Source organism: Hemiscyllium ocellatum, chromosome 4, assembly GCF_020745735.1.
Source record: "Hemiscyllium ocellatum isolate sHemOce1 chromosome 4, sHemOce1.pat.X.cur, whole genome shotgun sequence".
Classification (NCBI taxonomy): domain Eukaryota; kingdom Metazoa; phylum Chordata; class Chondrichthyes; order Orectolobiformes; family Hemiscylliidae; genus Hemiscyllium; species Hemiscyllium ocellatum.
In genome coordinates, this window is record NC_083404.1 from 113,609,482 (window position 1) to 113,630,866 (window position 21,385).

The following is a 21,385-nucleotide window of genomic DNA, read 5'->3' on the forward strand; positions in this document are numbered from 1 at the left end:
TTCCAGAAGAGACCTTGCAATGTTCTATACAACCTTGACATGTGTTCCCAACTCCCATACTCAAAGGACTGAGTAATGAAAGCAAGCATGCTAAATTTCTTTTTAAACCATCGTGTCTATATATGATACAAACTTTAAAGAATAAGAACAAAAAACAGATCAAAATTAACAGCCCAGGAATTTGGCACAAGAATCAGCTTATTCCTGATGAAGGGCGTTTGCCCAAAACATCAAATTTCCTACTTCTCGGATGCTGCCTGACCTGCTGTGCCTTTCCAGCACCACTTTAATCTTGTGCTAAACTGCCCATAGTGTTCAGAGATGTATAGGTTCAGTGTTTTAGGAGTAATATAATACAGGAATGGGTCTGGTGGGTTACTCTTCATAGGATTGGTGCAGACTTGTTAGGCCAAATGGCTTGCTTCCACACTGTAGGGATTCTATGTTACCACATAGCTCCAGGTGGGACTTGAACCTAGATTTCCTGGTCCAGAGGAAGGGATGCTACCACTTCACCACAAGAGCCCCTGAACATTCATAAATGGACATTTGGCTGGGCGTAGTCAGCATGGATTTGCAAATGTGATCTTGTGTTTGACGAACTTGTTGCAAGTTGTTTGAAGATGTTACAAACAAAAGATAAAGGAGACCAGCTTTGATTCTCAGAAGGCTTTTGATAAAGTTCCCCCACGGAAGACTGTTTAGAAAGATTAAAGTGCAAGAGGTAGATGATAATGTAATCATATGAATCAATGATTGTTTTCTGCCTGTTAGCCAGTGACTCAGAATTAAAGGGCCATTTTCTTGTTGGCTGGATACCACAAGGATTAGGTTGTGGGCCCCAGGTATTCGCAAAGTATATCAACGATTCAGATGTACGGACCCAATATTTCTAATTTGCAGATAATGTAAAGTTAAGTGGAAATGTATGCGAAGAAGCAGAAATACAGTTTATTCAGGAGAATTTGGGTAGGCTTAGTGGAATTGGCAAGAACATGGCAGAGGAAACATAACGTGAGGTTAGAGGTGAGAGTGTGGTGCTCGGCTATCTATTTTGGTAGGAGAAATAGATGTGCAGAGTATTTCTTAAATGGTAAGAGTTGGCAAGTGTAGGTGTATGAAGGGATCAATAAATTACATAGAGGTGCAACAAGCTGTCACAAGGCTAATGGAATGTTAGCTTTTATTGCAAGAGGATTCAGGTACAGGAGGAGTGAGGTGTTGCTTCAATTGTACAGGAACTTGCTTAGACCTCCCCTGTTGTGCTGTGTGCAGTTTTGGTTGTCTTATGTTGGAAAGATTCTTTTCCATGGAGGGAATGCAAAGGCTCACCAGACTTGTTTCCAGCATGGTGCCAGTATCCTAATAAGAGTGATTGTGCAAATGTGGTTTCTGGAAATTTGAAGAAGAAGAAGTGATACCATTTAAGCCAACAAAATACTTAAATGGATAGATAAGGCAGAGGCAGGTCAGATTGTTTCCCCTGATTGGTGAGATTAGAACTGGTGGGGTAGAACTTAAAAACAAAGAGGGCTGTCACTTTGCCTTGAGATGAGAGATATCACTTCACTCAGTTTTGAACCTTTTGGGATTCTCTACCACAGACGGCTATGGAAGCTCAGTCTTTGAGTGTATTTAAAGCAGAGGTTGATAAGATTTTTGATTACTAGCAGCATACAGGGTTGATTACTGGAGCATACAGGGCAATGAGAATAGGGTGGCTAAAAGGCAATGAAGTGTTTGATCAATCATAACCATATTGTACTGTGGATAAAATAGATGGGTCAAGAGGCTTATTTCTGTTCTTATGTATCTTTGTTCATAATCCTGTCCAGATTGTGCCTGTTAGGGATATAGACAGCTTGAGTATCTGAAGAATCATGAATGGTGCCGAACAGTCTGGAAACATCCTTCCTTTTGACTAAATTATGAAGGTAACGTTATTGATGAGGTAAAAGAAGGGCTACAGATGCTGGAAACCAGAGTCTAGATTGTAGGCTGGAAAAGCACAGCATCTCAGGAGCAGGAAAAATCGATGTTTCGGGCAAAGAGACCTTCATCAGGAATAAAGGCTGGGTGCCTGCAGCGTGGGGAGATGTTATCCAAGGTTATTGATGAAGCAACTGAAGATAGTTGGACTATGGACCTTACCCTTAAGATCTCATGCACAGCAATGACCTGGGAGGAGATGGTTGGTCTCCAATAACTGCAATCTTTGAGCTAGGAATGACTTCATATAGGGCAATTTTCAGTTTTAAACAGATAGTAATATTGACAGCTGTCAAGGGAAACTATTAGCTGAAGGAAATGTTGTCTAAATCTAGCCAATAAATAGATCAATTCAAAGGAAATCATAGATGAGAATATGTTCTCACTCCAATTTCATCCACAAGTGCCATGAGAACTGGTAACATAAAGGGTTACTACTGAGCAACAGATAGAGAGGAACTAAGATGGCTAATGAGTTCAGAGACAAAAGAAAGATAAATATTGCTCTGGATACTGAGGAGAACTCCCTTTCCTATTTTCAGAAATAATATCCTGAAAAAAAATCAGGTCCTCAACTTTGCATCCAATTCAAGAGATTCTACCTCTGACAGTGAAGCACTCCTTCAGTAATGCACTGGCGAATTAGACTGGAGTGAAATTTGAATGGATAACTCCTGGCATTTGGTCAAGGATATTACTGAGCCTGGTTGAATCAAAGGCTCTCTTTAGGCTGCCTCCCCTTCCCCTCTGTTGTCACTTTGATCACTGTATTTTGTTTTTAAAGTTGTTGCTGTAAAAGCAGTATTGTAATAATTCTACCCATTCATTGCACCAAAATGCAATATCTTGCATTTATCCAGATTGAACTCCATCTGCCATGTTTCAGCCCACTGATCCATTTGATCAAGATCCCTGTGTAATCTTAGAAAACATTATTCACTGTGCACTATGGAACCAATTTTGGCATCATCCGTAAACTTACTAATCATACCTTCTATGTTCTCATTCAAATCTTTTACAGAAGTGACAAACAAAAGTGAACCCAGAAGCAATCCCTATGGAACCCTGCTGGTGACAGATCTCCAGTTCAAAAAAAACAACCCTTTATCACCACTCTCAGTCTCCTGTTGTTAAGCCAATTATATACCTCCAATTGACAAGCTCACCCAGAATCCCATGTAACCTAACTTTACCATGTGGACCTTATTGAAGGCTTAATTGAAGCTTAAGTGTTGGGGAAAAGTTATCATTGCCTGGAAGCCATTTTCCTGTTTCGGCTGAGAGTTCCACTTTGCATCCCCAGCCAGAACTTTGCTGGCTATGCATTCCTTACGATGAGGTAATGTGAAAGGTTGTCTTTATCTTCCTTCTCAAGTTAGTGTCTCCTCCCTCTGCTGAATGATCAGTGCAGGCTGTAGAACCAGTCAAGCTGACATAGACTTTCTAATTAGTCCCCTTTCCTTCTCTAGTTATTGCCTCTTCATGGTCATTCAGCCAATTAGGAATATCTCTGCTTAGTATTAGCAATCTGTGTAACTAGAGCAGGTGGTGATACCACATGATTTGTCCACTTGTGGAATACATAATAGTGCTTTAGTTTTGAACTTAATGACTAACCTCTAATTTAGTACCAACTTGTCAGCATGCTAAACTGGGTAATTAACGGTCAGCTCCTGTCTGTTTTCTCTATATAATCCTGATGTACTTTGGAATAACACCGAGCCACAGTTAGGACAGTGAATTCTCCATGATATATCACATAAAGAACTAATCAGTTTGCAAGGTGCAAGTTGTGACATCTTTCTTCAACATTAAGTAAACAACATTTACTGCTCTGTCATCATCAACTTTTATATTCTCTAAGACCTCCAGAAGTAAATGAACTGTTTTTGAATTATCAAAATTTATTTGTCTGTACTCTCTAGCCTGCATTTTTTTTTCTCATCAGTTTTTACTGTGAAGAAATATTCATTTAGTAGCTCTCTCTCATTTCCTGTGGTTCAAAACAAAGATGACCTTCTTGAATTTTTAAGGGGCCCAACCCTCTCTCTAGTTACACAATGACTCTTAACATTTTGTAGAATCTCTTTGGATTATCCTTAACCTTATCTGCCATAGCTATCTCATATTCAGGAGAATTGACGTTTCAGACACAAGCCTTTCATCATTCCTGATGAAGGGTTATGCCCAAAACGTCTATTCTCCTGCTCCTTGGATTCTGTCTGACCTGCTGCGCTTTTCCAGCACAACACTCAACTCTGATCTCCAGCATCTGCAGTCCTCACTTTTTCCATTGCTATCTTACAACCCCTCTGTGCCTTCTCCATTTCTTTCTGAAGAATGCCCCTAGACTATTTATATTGATTAAGAGATTCAATTGAACCAAGCTGTCTACATCTAAAATAAGATTCTCTTTTACTCTTGACGAGAACCTCGATATTTTATTCATTCATTGTTCCTTAATTTTACATTACCTTTCATTCTAACAGGAACATAATGCCTCTGAACTCTCACTATCTCACTTGGGAAAGCCTCCTACTGGTCAGCTGTCCCTTTACCTGTGAACAGTCTACTCCAACCTACTTTTGAAAGTTCTTGTCTCATATCATTGAAATTTGCCTTACTCCAACTAAAAGAAAAATTAACTTTTATGGAAGGCTTATCATTTTCCATAACCATTTTGAAACCAATAGAACTATGATCGCTAGACCCAAAGTGTTCCCCCATCTGTCACCTGCCCTGCCTTCTTGCTCAAAAGAAAGTCATGTTTTGCTCCTTCTCTGATAGGAGCATCCACATATTGATAAAGAAAAATTTCTTGAACACATTTCATATCATACAAAAGCAGTTTTCCATTGACGTAAGGATTCCTGGATTTTCGGATATGCCGAGCTGGCAAATTAGAGGGACTTTTTTTGTTCATTTGTGGAAGATGGGAAACTTTGCCCGCGCCAGCAGTTATGGTATGTCCCTTGTTGCCATTGAGAATGTGACCGTGATCTGCCTTTGTGAACTGCTTCAGTTCACTTGCTGTAGGTAGATTCACATTCCGTTAGGGAGGGAATTCAGGATTTTGTTCCAGTGACAGTAAGGAACAGTGCTACATTTCCAAGTCAGGATGGTGAGTGGCATGAAGAGGATTTCCTGGTGTGATGTATCTGCTGGACTTGCCTTTCTTGATGAAAACAGTTGTGGGTTTGGAAGGTGCTTTCTGAGGATCTTTGTTGAATTTCTGCAGAGCATTTTGTAGATTGTACACACTGCTGCTACTGATCATCAGTGGTGGAGGGAATGGGTGCGGTGTCAACAAGGCAGGTTGCTTTGTCCTGAATGGTGTCAAACGAGGTGGCTGCTCTTGTGCTGAGGTATCTAGGAGAACCTGGTCAAATCTTGGGAGCAGGATTTATTACCCGACTTCAGTCTAGACTCAGGTTGGCAACCGCATCTGTTTGTGAGCTGCTGTAATGTTGGTGTTTTAAATGTTAAAAGGCAGATAGCCATCTATTGAGATTCGTGGCAGCAACCAGAGGCACTCCAGGATGTTTGAGATCATGATCTAGATTGTGTAATATTAACACTATGATATTTGAATATTACATGTTATTAGGTGTGCCTTATAGAATTTAACATGTTGTAATTGGCAATGTTTATTTCTAATTTTGTGCCAGGATCTGTTACTCTAGAAATTCCAAGAAAGATGGAATAGACAATAGACAATAGGTGCAGGAGTAGGCCATTCTGCCCTTCGAGCCTGTACCACCATTCAATATGATCATGGCTGATGATCCTTAAATCAGTATCCTGTTCCTGCCTTATCTCCATAACCCTTGATTCCACTATCCTTGAGAGCTCTATCCAACTCTTTCTTAAATGAATCCAGAGACTGGGCCTCTACTGCCCTCTGGGGCAGAGCATTCCACACAGCCACCACTCTCTGGGTGAAGATATTTCTCCTCATCTCTGTCCTAAATGGTCTACCACGTATTTTTAAGCTGTGTCCTCGGCACTCCATGTTTCCTGCCTCCGGAGTGTCCAATCCTTTAATAATCTTGTACGTCTCAATCAGATCCCCTCTCAGTCTTCTAAACTCAAGGGTATACAAGCCCAGTCGCTCCAGTCTTTCAGCGTAAGGTAGTCCCACCATTCCAGGAATTGACCTCGTGAACCAACGCTGCACTCCCTCAATAGCCAGAATGTCTTTCCTCAAATTTGGAGACTAGAACTGCACACACTACTCGAGATTTGGTCTCACCAGGGCCCTGTACAGTTGCAGAAGAACCTCTTTGTTTCTATACTCAATCCCTCTTGTTATGAAGGCCAGCATACTATTAGCATTTAGGACAGAGATGAGGAGAAACTTCTTCACCCAGAGAGTGGTGGTTGTGTGGAATGCTCTGCCCCAGAGGGAAGTGGAGGCCCAGTCTCTGGATTCATGAGTACCACTTTATCGGCCAATACATACTACGATCAGTATGGAGACTGGTATACCAAATCACATGGGAGTGGAGTGGGCAGGGTTTCCAAATATGCCCTCTTGTGTAATTAATGTTATACTGAATAGTAGCAATATGGGAGCTTCAGGATACTTTTTATCCTGGATAACCATTTGTTCAGGAAGTGTTGTCAGCTGCAGTAAGTTGAGCTCCAGGTTGCGAAACGGAGGAGCACATGATGTCACTAAGATGCCCCATTGAGTTTGAGAATTTTGTGGCTGTCACATTTATAAGTGTGGTCTCCGTCAGTTCGAGAGTGGATGGAGTAGGGTATGAGTGACTACCAAGCAGTTAAAACAGACTAGGCATGTAGTGTACAAGTCCCCTGATTCCATCCTACTCTCCAACAGAACTAACTAAAAGGAGGATGGAAGAACTCGGCAAACCAGGCAGCATCAAGAGATGGAGAAGTCAACATTTTGGGTATTCGCCTAGACTTCTACACCTCCTGATGCTGCCTGGCTTGCTGTGTTCTTCCAGCCTCCTGTTTGTCTTCTTAGGATGCCAGCATCTGTAGTTGTTTTGTCTCCAACCAGAAATGTTCTGAATAGAATTAGAATTAGCTTGAGCTTTATTGCCACATGTACCCAAATGAGTAGAGTGAAAAGAGCATAATTTGCCACCTCAGGTACAAGGTCCCTAGGTACAGCTTACAGTCAGAGAGATGTACAGCATGGAAACAGACCTGTCGGTCCAACCCGTCCATGCCGACCAGACATCCCAACCCAATCTAGTCCCACCTGCCAGCACCTGTCCCATATCCCTCCAAACCCTTCCTATTCATATACCCATCCAAATGCCTCTTAAATGCTGCAATTGTACCAGCCTCCACCACATTCTCTGGCAGCTCATTCCATATACGTACCATCCTCTGCATGAAAAAGTTGCCCCTTAGGTCTCTTTTATATCTTTCCCCTCTCACCCTAAACCAATGGCCTCTAGTTCTGGACTTCCTGACTCCAGGGAAAAGAAAGACTTTGCCTATTTATCCTATCCATGCCCCTCAATTTTGTAAACCTCTATAAGGTCACCCCTCAGCCTCCGATGCTCCAGGGAAAACAACCCCAGCCTGTTCAGCCTCTTCCTGTAGCTCAGATCCTCCAACCCTGGCAACATCCTTGTAAATCTTTTCTGAACCCTTTCAAGTTTCACAACATCTTTCCAATAGGAAGGAGACCAGAATTGCACGCAATATTCCAACAGTGGCCTAACCAATGTCCTGTACAGCGCAACATGACCTCCCAACTCCTGTACTCAATACTCTGACCAGTAAAGGAAAGCATACCAAATGCCTTCTTCACTGTCCTATCTCCCTGTGACTCCACTTTCGAAGAGCTATGAACCTACACTCCAAGGTCTCTTTGTTCAGCAACACTCCCTAGGACCTTACAATTAACTGTATAAGTCCTGCTAAGATTTGCTTTCCCAAAATGCAGCACCTCGCATTTATCTGAATTAAACTCCATCTGCCACTTCTCAGCCCATTGGCCCATCTGTTCCAGATCCTGTTGTAATTTGAGGTAACCCTCTTCGTTGTCCACTACACCTCCAATTTTGGTGTCATCTGCAAACTTACTAACTGTACCTCTTATGCTCGCATCCAAATCATTTATGTAAATGACAAAAAGTAGAGGACTCAGCACCAATCCTTGTGGCACTCCACTGGTCACAGGCCTCCAGTCTATACCTTACATATGCTTCCTTCTTTTTCTTAACCAAACTCTCAATTTCTTTAGTCATCCAGCATTCCCTTTCACCCAAACAGGAATATACTTTCTCTGGATTCTTGTTATCTCATTCCTGAAGGCTTTCCATTTTCCAGCCGTCCCTTTACGTGCGAGCATCTACCTCCAATCAGCTTTCAAAAGTTCTTGCCTAATACTGTCAAAATTGGCTTTCTTCAATTTAGATCTGGTCTATCCTTTTCCATCACTATTTTAAAATTAATAGAATTATGGTCGCTAGCCCCAAAGTGCTCCCCCACTGACACCTCAGTCACCTGCCCTGCCTTATTTCCCAAGAGTAGGTCAAGTTTTGCACCTTCTCTCGTAGGTACATCCACATACTGAATCAGAAAATTGTCTTGTACACACTTACAAATTCCTCTCCATCTAAACTTTTAACACCATGGCAGTCCCAGTCAATGTTTGGAAAGTTATAATCCCCCACCATAACTATCCTATTATTCTTACAGATAGCTGAGATCTCCTCACAAGTTTGTTTCTCGATTTCCTTCTGACTATTAGGGAGTCGATAATACAATCCCAATAAGGTTATCATCCCTTTCTTATTTCTCAGTTCCACCCAAATAACCTCCTTGGATGTATTTCTGGGAATATCGTTCTTCAGCACAGCTGTAATGCTATCCCTTATCAAAAATGCCACTCGCCCATCTCTCTTGCCTCCCTCTCTCTCTATCTGTCCTGTAGCATTTGTATCCTGGAACATTAAGCTGCCAGCCCTGCCCATCCCTGAGCCTTATTTCTGTAATTGCTATGAGATCCCAGTCCCATATTCCTAACCATCTCAGATCGATCTCTTTCCTCACTATCTCCCTTGGTCCCACCTCCCCCTCTTCCCCCCCCAACCTTACAAGTTTAAATCCTCCCAAGCAGTTATAGAAAATTTCCCTGCCAGTATATTAGTCCCCTTCCAATTTAGGTGCAATCTGTCCTTCTTGTACAGCTCACTTCTACCCCAAAAGAGATTCTAATGATCCAAAAATGTGAAACCTTCTCCCATACACCAGTTCCTCAGCCATGCATTTATCTGCTCTATCCTCCTATTCCTGCCCTCACTAGTTCGGAGCACTGGGAGTAATCCAGATATTACTACCCTTGAAGACCTCCCTTTTAAATCTCTGCCTAACTCTCTATAATCTCCCTTCAGAGTCTCAACCTTTTCCCTTCCAATGTCATTGGTTCCAATGTGGACAATGACCTCCTACTGGCCCCTCTTCCCCGTGAGAACATTCTGCACCATCTGAGATGTGCCTGATCCTGGCACCAAGGAAACAACACACCATTCTGCTTTTTCTCCGCTGGCCACAGAAACGTCTGTCTGTACCTTGGACTACAGAATCCCCTAACACAATTGATCTTTTGGAAGCCGATGTACCCCTCATTGCATTAGAGGCAGTCTCAATACCAGAAACTTGGCTGTTTGTGCTACGGTCCCCTGAGAATCCATCACCCCCTACATTTTCCAAAACAGCATACTTGTTTGAAATGGGTATATCCACAAAAGATTCCTGCTCATGGTGCTGACCTCTCTCACCCTTCCTGGAGTTAACCCATCTATGTAACTGTATTTGAGACTTTTCCCCCTTCCTATAACTGCCATCCATCACATACTGTTGCTGTTGCAAATTCCTCATTGCTTCTATGTCTCTCCAAATCAATCCATTCGATCTGATAAGATTCGCATCCAACAGCATTTATGGCAGATATAATCTGCAGTAACCCTTAAACTCTCTTTAAACTCCCACATCTGACAAGAAGTACATATCACTGCAAAGGCCATTTTGCTCCTTCACAATCTATAGACCCAGAAAATAACACCGTCTTATTCCTCTACAAACACTGCCCCAGGTTAAATTAATAGCAATAGCTTATATTTTAAGTTTAATCAAGAGACTTATCTCCAAAAACATATAATCAAGAAATAATCCACTATACTCACTATTGTAGCCTTTCTCTTGGACAGACTTAAAACAATGATTAACTTATCTGATTCTGTGTTGTGAACTTCGCCCAACAGTTTCTCCAAGATTAGTTGTGAATTTCACCGTTTGTTAATTTTCCCAGATGCACTCCAATGTCTAGAGATACACGAATTCAAACAGCAAAGGTGGTAACTGTACAGGTTCTCTCTCTCTCTCCTGCACTGTGCTCATCATGTCTGCTCTTCTCCCTTTTAAACTGCTGTTGCTTTGACATTTTTTTCCCAAGTTTCAAAACAATGCAACAGCATATAAAACAGTAATTGCTGCTCCTGGAATTCGAGGAAATCACCTCCAACACCTAAAATACCTCAAAAAAAAGGAGCAGCTCTTACAGCCAGAAATTATTCCTGTCCTCCATCTTGGATTCCCAGTTACAATTCTTAGATGCATAGTCCAGCATTTCAGATTTTAGGAATTAGTAATAAAATGGAGAAAAAAATTGTTCAGTACAACCATCTTCCAATCTGGCATCTAGCCTCCAAACTGGACCAGGCAACTGATATGCATAATGGCTTATCTGGGGACTACAGCCAGTGTCAAGTCTTTGGTGCCAATGGTGGCGTAGCTCAACAGGAGATATGTAAGGATGACTAGAAGGGTGACTGGAAGTGGCTTGATAATTGGGCAGAAAGGCAATTTTGTACTTGTAGTCGAAAATGTGTTGCTGGTTAAAGCACAGCAGGCCAGGCAGCATCCAAGGAACAGGAAATTCGACGTTTCGGGCATAAGCCCTTCATCAGGAATGAGGAGAGTGTGCCAAGCAGGCTAAGATAAAAGGTAGGGAGGAGGGACTTGGGGGGGAGGGGCGATGGAGATATGATAGGTGGAAGGAGGTCAAGGTGAGGGTGATAGGACTTGTAGATAAGTTAAGCTTTCAGGATAGTCTGCCTGATATCCAGTTCATCAATGTCACTGACCTGCTATAGATTTCACGGAGAAGAACGAGTGAACACCACAGCAGTCCAGTTCACATCAATATGAATGACACAGGTGAAACATGGGGTAGGGTTAGAATTTAGAGAATTTGACAGGAAAGTAGTAAATATACGTCAAAAAAAGATAATCACCTCAATACTCTCTGTACCAAATAATTATGGAAACATGAGGATTTAGGAGATGAATGTGGACAGAAGATGCAGTGGAATGGTTTTACTTCTTCGGTCACTGGGACTAGGTGGATGGGATAGGACAGGTTAGATAGGTTGCACCTCAAAAGAGCTGGGACCGAGCTCCCTGTGGTGTATTTTGACTTGTGCTACTGGGTTGTGTTTAAACTAACGTGGTAGAAGTATAATACTAGAGATGAATATTAATGTGCACAGAATACTGGGAGAAATAGCTAGCACTAGAATAAGGAATGGTAACTTAACAGACAAGGTCAGAGTTTGGCTCATGAAATCCACAGCTAGGTGTTAATTATTCCTGGATACAAGGTGTTCAGGAAAGGTCAGAAAGGACAAGAAAGGAGGAGGTGGAGGTATTTGTGAAGAAAATTATTGTAGTGTGGAGGTGATGTCCCAGAGAAGTTTAGAACTGAATTTACTTGTCTTGAGTTATGGAACAAAATATGTTCAATTACACTGTTCAGTGTTGCTGATAGACCACCAACCAGTGAGAGTGATGTAGAGGAACAAATTTGCGAGGAACTTACAGATTTACAAACATTACAGGATTGTTATAATTGGGAACTTATATTACTGGAATATAAACTGGGATAGCTGTAGTACAAAGGGTACTAACAGGTAATTGTTTCTACAGTGTGTTCAGGAGAACCTTCTATATCGTTGTGTCAACACCAACAAGACAGAAGATACAGCTCAACCGGTTTCTTGGGAATGAGAATCCAAATAGATCAAGTGACAGTGGGAGAGCATTTAGTGGACAATGATCATTGGTTTATACTGACTATAGAAAATGATAAAGAACAATTCAGAGTTAAAATTATTAACTGGGGTGAAGCCAATGTCCCTTTCAAGAAGAATGATTTTATGCTCAATACACTAGAGTCAAAGGTTGGTAGAAAAAATATTGCTGAACAACTGGTTAGCTTCAAAGAAAAGGTATTTCTGGCACAGTCAAGGTATATTTCCTCAGAAGAGAAAGGTAGAGTGAACAAAGCTAGAGTTGTCTGGATGACAAAATAGCTAGAATTTAAGGTCAACAAGGAAAAGTGTGCCAATGATAGATGTCAGGTAGAAAATACAATCGAGAACCAAGCTAAACATAGAAGCTTCACAGAGATGAGAAAACAACATGAAAAGAGATGGCAGCCATCATAAAAATGATTCCAAATGTCTTAGAGTCATATGGTCATAGAGATGTACAGCACGGAAACAGACACTTTTGTCCAACTCGTCCATACCAACCAGATATCCTAATCTAATGGTAAAAGGAGTAAGGCCAACCAGGGACCAAAGATAAGCTTTATACATGGAGGCAGAGAGTATTGCTGAAGTATGAAATGAAAACTTTGCATCTGTCTTTATCAAGAAAGGAGATGCTCATCAGGCTATGGAAAAAGGAGGTAATTCATGAACTATAAGACTTTTAAAATTCATAAGGAAAATGTATTTGATAGACTGTCCAATCTTAGAGTAAATAAATCACCAGAACCAGATGCAGTGCACCCAAGGATAGTAAAGAAAGGCAGAATGTAAATGGCAGAAGCACTGACCATCATTACTCCATCTTTCTTAAATTCGGAGGTGGTACTAGAGAACTTCAAACATTCATCCTCATTCAAAATAGGCTGCAAAGTTGAACCCAAAAACGACAGTCCAGTCAATTTAGCCACCACAATGGGACTGTCAGGTCACATCTTAACAGTCACTTTGACAAATGTGGGTTAATTAAAGAAAGCTGAGACTGTGGTGCTGATCAACTGACTTGTGAGCAAAGTTATAGCTCTGGAATAAATGAGACAATAGGAACAAAAATATGTAATTAGCTGTGTGACAGGAAACTGTGGGGTATTGTAGTTTCCCAGAGGTCAAAGATAGGACCCTTTTTTATCCCTGATATGTAAGTCAAAGAGCTAGGATTTGGTGTAAAGGCATTTAGTTCAAACTTTAAGGGCAATATAAGACTTAGCAGCAGACACATTACACAGTCTACAATTGGATGATAGTCCTGCCACCAGTTTTCATCAAGGTTTGGCAATTAGGTTCAGAAAACTGAATTTTCTGAGTATTTTGTATGTGGCATCAGGTCTCATTTAATAGTGTTCTAGCAATAACTATCTTTTGAAGTTTCTAGTAAGTAAAGTCAAATGGAAGACACAAGAAAGGTCATCAGAATCACCAGGATCTCAAAGGGCACAGCACGTCTTTGAATTGATGTCCAAGATTGACCTGATACCATATTAACCATATTAGCAAAGGAATGTTAGTGAAGGGCATCATGTGGGAATGTGGAATTTGAAATACAAACTGATCAGCCATAATATTATTGAATGGAGAGCAGGCCTGATGGTATGAAGGGCTTAATTCTACTCCTAATTTGTATGTTCTCAAACCACACTTTGCAAGAGGCATTAATTTTGTCCAGAGAAGTGGAGGAGTTAAACTATGCTGTCTGAACATCTAGCTTAATTTTCCACTTCCCAGAGGTTTTGTTCCTCCCAGAGGACAGCAGAGAATGACAGAGAATTTGACTGAAACATATACAATTCTAACAGATGTAGGGAGGATATTTTCCATGATTGAGGAGTCTGGAACCAGGGAACATGGTCTCATGATACGCAATAGACCATTTAGGACTGAGACGAGGAAACATTTCTTCACTCAAAGCATAGTGTACCTGTGGAATTCTCTACCACAGAATAAAGAGGCCATGTCACTGAATATATTCAAGAAACAGTCTGATATGTTTTTAGAATCTAAAAGCATCAAGGGATATGGGGAGAAAGCAGAAATATGGAATAGAGATAGAGTTCAGCCATAGTTTCTAAAGAATAGAATCACCCTCATCATCATGTTGCACTCAAATGAGTGCACTGAAAAGTTTATGATGTCACCTCTTGGCACGATCTTAGGTACAGAGTACCTGGGTACAAGTACTTTAAGTGTCGTTACAGAATTGAAATAGTTAAATAAAAGACAAACATGGGAGTACAGAGTACATCTAGATGTTCCTGACAAGAACATCCTTCCTCAGACAAAGAGACCACCAACAGCAATGGTTTCATTAAACTATAATATATAGTCTGATAGGTATTATTTAGCTTTGATACAGTGTTCAATAAAGTTGTATTGGACCATACCCTGACTATTGTATCCTTTGTCCATCTCACTGATAACAGTCGCTACCACAGCCACATCTCCTTCCTCAGCACCTGTCTATGGAACTGACCTCCGCCCCACCCCCCCCCGGCCTATCACCCTCACCTTTATCTCCTTCCACCTATCGCATTCCCAACGCCCCTCCCCCAAGTCCCTCCTCCCTACCTTTTATCTTAGCCTGCTTGGCACACCTTCCTCATTCCTGAAGAAGGGCTTATGCCCGAAACGTCGATTCTCCTGCTCCTTGGATGCTGCCTGACCTGCTGCGCTTTTCCAGAAACACATTTTTCAGCTCTGATCTCCAGCATCTGCAGTCCTCACTTTCTTCTCACTGATAACACACCCAAGTTAAAAAGGGATACTGCCAATTGGTCAAGGTTCATCAGGAATTTTTACTCACCAGACTCCTGCTAACCTTCATTCATCACATCCACTTAGGTCCACATATACATACAATAGTCCCCAAAACAGTGGGGGATATTCCAGGAAACCCAAAACCACTGGTAGGAGCAAACCCATTCAATTAAACAGGAAATTTTTACCTTCCTGGGAGCCCCTGATTCCTGGTTCCAGAAGGTTCCCTATAATATGTTCAGGCTGTGGTAAACCGCGGGTAACTGAAACCATGGAAAACAATTTCACAGATACAGCAGCCAACCTATATTCAGTTTTCTGACAGCCAATCTTATATCCATGCTGTTACTCCCTACACAATGAGAGGTTATTTTCTGCAATCATCTTGGATGTGGAATCTTTTCAAAAGCATTCTGAAAATCTAAGTATCACATACCTACAAGTTTCTCTTTATGAACAGCACACATTACTCCTAAAAATAACTCCAATACATTGGTTAAACAGAATTTCCATTTGCCAAGGATGGCAAAAGAAAGTGCCCATGGGATCCAAAGAAACTTGGCAAAGTGGATCCACAATTAGCTGAGTGGCAGAGGGTAGCAGAGGGTAAAAACAATGACTGCAGATGCTGGAAACCAGATTCTGGATCAGTGGTGCTGGAAGAGCACAGCAGTTCAGGCAGCATCTAACGAGCAGCGAAATCGACGTTTCGGGCAAAAGCCCTTCATCAGGAATAAAGGCAGTGAGCTGGAAGCATGGAGAGATAAGCTAGAGGAGGGTGGGGTGAGGAGAGAGTAGAATAGAGTACAATGGGTGAGTGGGGGAGGAGATGAAGGTGATAGGTCAGGGAGGAGAGGGTGGAGTGGATAGGTGGAAAAGAAGATAGGCAGATCGGACAAGTCCGAACAAGTCATGGGGAGAATGCTGAACTGGAAGTTTGAAACTAGGATGAGGTGGGGGAAGGGGAAATGAGGAAGCTGTTGAAGTCCACATTGATGCCCTGGGGTTGAAGTGTTCTGAGGCGGAAGATGAGGCGTTCTTCCTCCAGGTGTCTGGTGGTGAGGGAGCGGCGGTGAAGGAGGCCCAGGACCTCCATGTCCTCGGCAGAGTGGGAAGGGGAGTTGAAATGTTGGGCCACGGGGCGGTGTGGTTGATTGGTGCGGGTATCTCGGAGATGTTCCCTAAAGCGCTCTGCTAGGAGGCACCCAGTCTCCCAAATGTAGAGGAGACCGCGTCGGGAGCAACGGATGCAATAAATGATATTAGTGGATGTGCAGGTAAAACTTTGATGGATGTGGAAGGCTCCTTTAGGGCCTTGGATAGAGGTGAGGGAGGAGGTATGGGCACAGGTTTTACAGTTCCTGCAGTGGCAGGGAAAAGTGCCAGGATAGGAGGTTGGATCGTAGGGGGGCGTGGACCTGACCAGGTAGTCATGGAGGGAACGGTCTTTGCGAAAGGCGGAAAGGGGTGGGGGGGGGTGGAAATATATCCCTAGTGGTGGGGTATTTTTGGAGGTGGCGGAAATGTCGGCAGATGATTTGGTTTATGCGAAGGTTGGTAGGGTGGAAGGTGAGCACCAGGGGCGTTCTGTCCTTGTTACGGTTGGAGGGGTATGGTCTGAGGGCGGAGGTGCGGGATGTGGACGAGATGTGTTGGAGGGCATCTTTAACCACGTGGGAAGGGAAATTGCGGTCTCTAAAGAAGGAGGCCATCTGGTGTGTTCTATGGTGGAACTGGTCCTCCTGGGAGCAGATACGGTGGAGGCGGAGGAATTAGGAATACGGGATGGCATTTTTGCAAGAGATAGGGTGGGAAGAGGTGTAATCCAGGTAGCTGTGGGAGTCAGTGGGTTTGTAAAAAAATGTCAGTGTCAAGTCGGTCATCATTAATGGAGATGGAGAGGTCCAGGTAGGCTACGTAGAACAGTTGATCTTCCGTAATTACACCGGCACCACTCCCCACCTCTTCCTCCGCTACATTGATGACTGCATTGGCGCCACTTCGTGCTCCCGCGAGGAGGTTGAGCAATTCATCAACTTCACCAACACATTCCACCCTGACCTTAAATTTACCTGGACCATCTCTGACACCTCCCTCCCCTTCCTGGACCTCTCCATCTCCATTAATGACGACCGACTTGACACTGACATTTTTTACAAACCCACCGACTCCCACAGCTACCTGGATTACACCTCTTCCCACCTTATCTCTTGCAAAAATGCCATCCCGTATTCCCAATTCCTCCGCCTCCGCCGTATCTGCTCCCAGGAGGACCAGTTCCACCATAGAACACACCAGATGGCGTCCTTCTTTAGAGGCCGCAATTTCCCTTCCCACGTGGTTAAAGATGCCCTCCAAAGCATCTCGTCCACATCCCGCACCTCCGCCCTCAGACCACACCCCTCCTACCGTAACAAGGACAGAACGCCCCTGGTGCTCACATTCCACCCTATCAACCTTCCACATAAACCAAATCATCCGCCGACATTTCCGCCACCTCCAAAAAGACCCCACCACTAGGGATATATTTCCCTCCCCACCCCTTTCCGCCTTCTGCAAAGACCGTTCCCTCCGTGACTACCTGATCAGGTCCACGCCCCCCCTACAACCCACCCTCCCATCCTGGCACTTTCCCCTGCCACTGCAGGAACTGTAAAACCTGTGCCCATACCTCCTCCCTCACCTCTATCCAAGGCCCTAAAGGAGCTTTGCACATCCATCAAAGTTTTACCTGCACATCCACTAATATCAGTTATTGTATCCGTTGTTCCCGATGCGGTCTCCTCTACATTGGGGAGACTGGGCGCCTCCTAGCAGAGCGCTTTAGGGAACATCTCCGACATACCCGCACCAATCAACTACATCGCCCCGTGGCCCAACATTTCAACTCCCCCTCCCACTCTGCCGAGGACATGGAGGTCCTGGGCCTCCTTCACCGCCGCTCCCTCACCACCAGACACCTGGAGGAAGAACGCCTCATCTTCCGCCTCGGAACACTTCAACCCCAGGGCATCAATGTGGACTTCAACAGCTTCCTCATTTCCCCTTCCCCCACCTCATCCTAGTTTCAAACTTCCAGTTCAGCACTCTCCCCATGACTTGTCCGACCTGCTTATCTTCTTTTCCACCTATCCACTCCACCCTCACCCATCACCTTCATCTCCTCCCCCACTCACCCATTGTACTCTATGCTACTCTCTCCCCACCCCACTCTCCTCTAGCTTATCTCTCCATGCTTCCAGCTCACTGCCTTTATTCTTGATGAAGGGCTTTTGCCCAAAACGTTGATTTCGCTGCTCGTTGGATGCTGCCTGAACTGCTGTGCTCTTCCAGCACCACTGATCTGGTAGCAGAGGGTGATTGTTGAGATCTGGGTCAAATTGGGTACCACACAGATCAGTGTTAGGGCTCTTGCTGTTTTTTGGTCTATATAAACAATTTAATCTTGAATATAGCAGGGCTGCTCAGTAAGTTGGTAATTGATACAAAAATTGGTAAGGTGATAAATAGTGAGGAGGATAGTTTTAGACTACAAGAGGATACTGATCGGCTAGTCAGATCGGCTGATCAATGACAAATGGCATCAACGGACAGCCAACAACAGGAGAAAGGCATGCAAGCTGCAAGGAAGACTACCCTCTTTCTATCAAATCACTGCTATGGTGGTGAAGGTGACTCTGGATATTCAAGGAAATGGTAGTGAAGACAATGAGCTAATGAGAACAGAGATCCTGCTGAACCCACTGATTGCAGAGAGCTGCATACTTACACTATAGCATGTCTCACACTGCATAACAATGGATGTCCAGCACTGTAGAGACTTCTGCTCTTCTAGGCTATCCCTCAACACCATTTCTTATGGTTTCTTCAGGACTAACCCAACAATAACTATGGAAAATCTATCTTTTATTGTGTTGTTTGGTGCCACACTTAGGGTGTTATGTGTATATTGTATCTGCCATGCATTTGTTCACTCACACAGCCTGTCCACATCCCAATGTAGCAGTTCTGTACCCTTCTCACAGTTGACCTTCCCTCCCAGCTTTGTGCCATCTGCAAATTTGGAGATGTTACATTTAGTTCCCTCTTCCAAATCATTCACCTATATTGTGAATAGCCTGGGTCCTAGCACTGATCCCTGCAGTACTACTTTAGTCACTGCCTACTTTTCATAAAAATACCCACTTATTCCTAGTCTTTGTTTGCAGTCTACCACTCAGTTTCCTAGCCATCTCAATGCACAACCTTCATCTAGCGCATTTTGTACACCAATCTCTTTCATGGGACTTTGTCAAAAGCCTTCTGAAAGTCCAAATAAACCACATCCACTTCAATAGCACGACCAGGTTACATACTCAAAACAATTCCAGTCGGTTTATCAAGTGTGATTCCCCTTTTGCAACACTAGCACTAATATTAGCGACTGCTACCAGGAGTGGCAACTGGATTGTCGAGTCTTTGAGCAAAGATTTCAGTCTGGGTCTCTATGACATTCAGGTTAGCAGTTTATAGTAACCTCACCCAATTTATAAGTCACACTTCAGTGCTGTACGGAAAAACTCATATTTCGGGTGAGACAGTAAACCTACACCTGGCTGACCCTTTCAGGAGCATGGAACAGTTCCCCTTTTGGGGATTGGATAGGAGAGGAGACTCCTGTTGTTCGGACCGACATTTATCCTTCAACTAGGATTGATCAGATTACTTGTATCATTTATTTTGTTGCCATTTGAGGAAGAGAGCTGGTAGCTCACAACTTGATTGCCATGTTCCCCGCATACATTCCAAACACTGATTATATTTCGATATATTCAAGTGGCTGCAAGCGGCTTGGGCATCCAGAGTTTGAGAAAGACGCTATATAAATGTAAGTATTTGTCATTTTGTTTTACCCCGGGCACCACGCCGACAGTAATTTAAAAGTGGAAAAGTTCTAATCTGCTTCTAGTGATAAATTTGAGCACAATTTTCGTATATTCCAGGAACGACTCAATCACTTAAACCATTCAAAACAAAACTAAAGTATTAATTCAGCCAAAGTCGTGGAACTTGTAGAATCATAAAATATACCTAATTCACCATGTTCATTCACCCCGAACTCTTACAAAACTGTTTTTCACACATAAATCCGCGCGTCTCCTTCTCTATTTCCTATCCTTCCCACTTTCCTGGTGTCGAGAAAGTGTTTACAGGGTTGAAAACTTTATAGTTCCTCAAATTAAAGAGAGAAAAAAAGAAATGCTACCTCAATATTATGGCTAACAAAATAAAACGTACAAACACATACAATTTCCATCAACGCAGCTCTGCAAAAATAAAATTAATGAAAGAGAAACGGATCCGCATGAAAATAATTGATTTTCTTTTACAAAGGCGGACCATTCTGACCGAAGAGATCTCCGAGTAAAGTTGAATACTTACCCCCGCTGGGATGAGACATGTACCAAGTTTGGAAGCGTCAGTAAAACAAAGAGAATCTTGCAAGCGAAGGCGGGCAGTCTGATTAAAAACACGAAGGGCAGAGTGCTTCCTCATCAAGAAGATTAAATTCATTTAAATAATGGACTTGGAACCAGTCGCCCCAAATACAAGCTCCACCTAGCTGACAACAGGCACCAAACCTCTGAGAACAGAAATGAAACACTGTGTCGACTCCCCTCCTCCTCCGAGAGTCGGCAAAAGTCAAGATCTGGCGAACAATGAAAGACGACATTACCTTTGCACGTGGGAGCTCGGAATTAAAAAAATAGCGGATGACTTTGAGGCCCATGAAATTGCCAACTCTGTCCACAAAACAATTCAGCTGGTTCACTGTTCTTTGCACATTTCACAGTAACTTTTAAATTTGCCTTTTTGTCCCTTACCAACGCTCCTAGTAAGGAAACAAAGGCAATTTTCTCCAATACTTTCTCTATCTGTGGTAGACACTCATTGGGAACTAGTTATTTCTCCCTCCTCTAACATCCGCTGTCATAGAGTCATAGAGATGTACATCATGGAAACAGACCCTTCAGTCCGACCCATCCATGCCGACCAGATATCCCAACTTAATCTAGTCCCACTTGCCAGCACCCGGCCCATATCCCTCCAAACTCTTCCTATTCATATATCCATCCAAATGCCTCTTAAATGCTGCAATTGTACCAGCCTTCACCACTTCCTCTTGCAGCTCATTCCATACACTTATCACTCTCTGTATGAAAAAGTTGCCCCTTAGGTCTCTTTTATATCTTTCCACTCTCACCCTAAACCTATGCCCTCTAGTTCTTCACTCCCCAACCCCAGGGAAAAGACTTTGTCTATTTATCCTATCGAAGCCCCTCAAAATTTTGTAAACCTCTATAAGGTCACCCCTCAGTCTCTGACACTCCAGGGAAAACAGCCCCAACCTGTTCAGCCTCTCCCTCCAACCCTGGCAACATCCTTGTAAATCTTTTCTGAACCCTTTCAACTTTCACAACATCTTTCCGATAGGAAGTAGACCAGAATTGCACGCAATATTCCAACAGTGGCCTAACCAATGTCCTGCACAGCCGCAACGTGAC

The 21,385-nt window shown here is 43.0% G+C and overlaps 1 protein-coding gene across 6 annotated transcripts in view; it reads right to left on the reverse strand.

The window, feature by feature from the left end:
* Window positions 1–20,541, reverse strand: part of LOC132815076 (CMP-N-acetylneuraminate-beta-galactosamide-alpha-2,3-sialyltransferase 1-like) — a 145,824-nt gene extending 125,283 nt beyond the window's left edge. For 4 of the 6 annotated variants that reach the window (XM_060823785.1, XM_060823786.1, XM_060823784.1 and 1 more), the window contains exon 1: window positions 20,262–20,300. Coding sequence is in view for 1 of the 6 variants with exons in the window: in XM_060823787.1 (XP_060679770.1) it covers window positions 20,262–20,393 (132 nt within the window). In the remaining 5 variants the exon portion in view is untranslated. Of the gene's footprint in view, window positions 1–20,261 lie in introns of all 6 variants that reach the window. The other 2 variants (XM_060823787.1, XM_060823783.1) reach the window with 2 other exon arrangements.
* Between the last annotated feature and the right edge of the window lie 844 nt (window positions 20,542–21,385).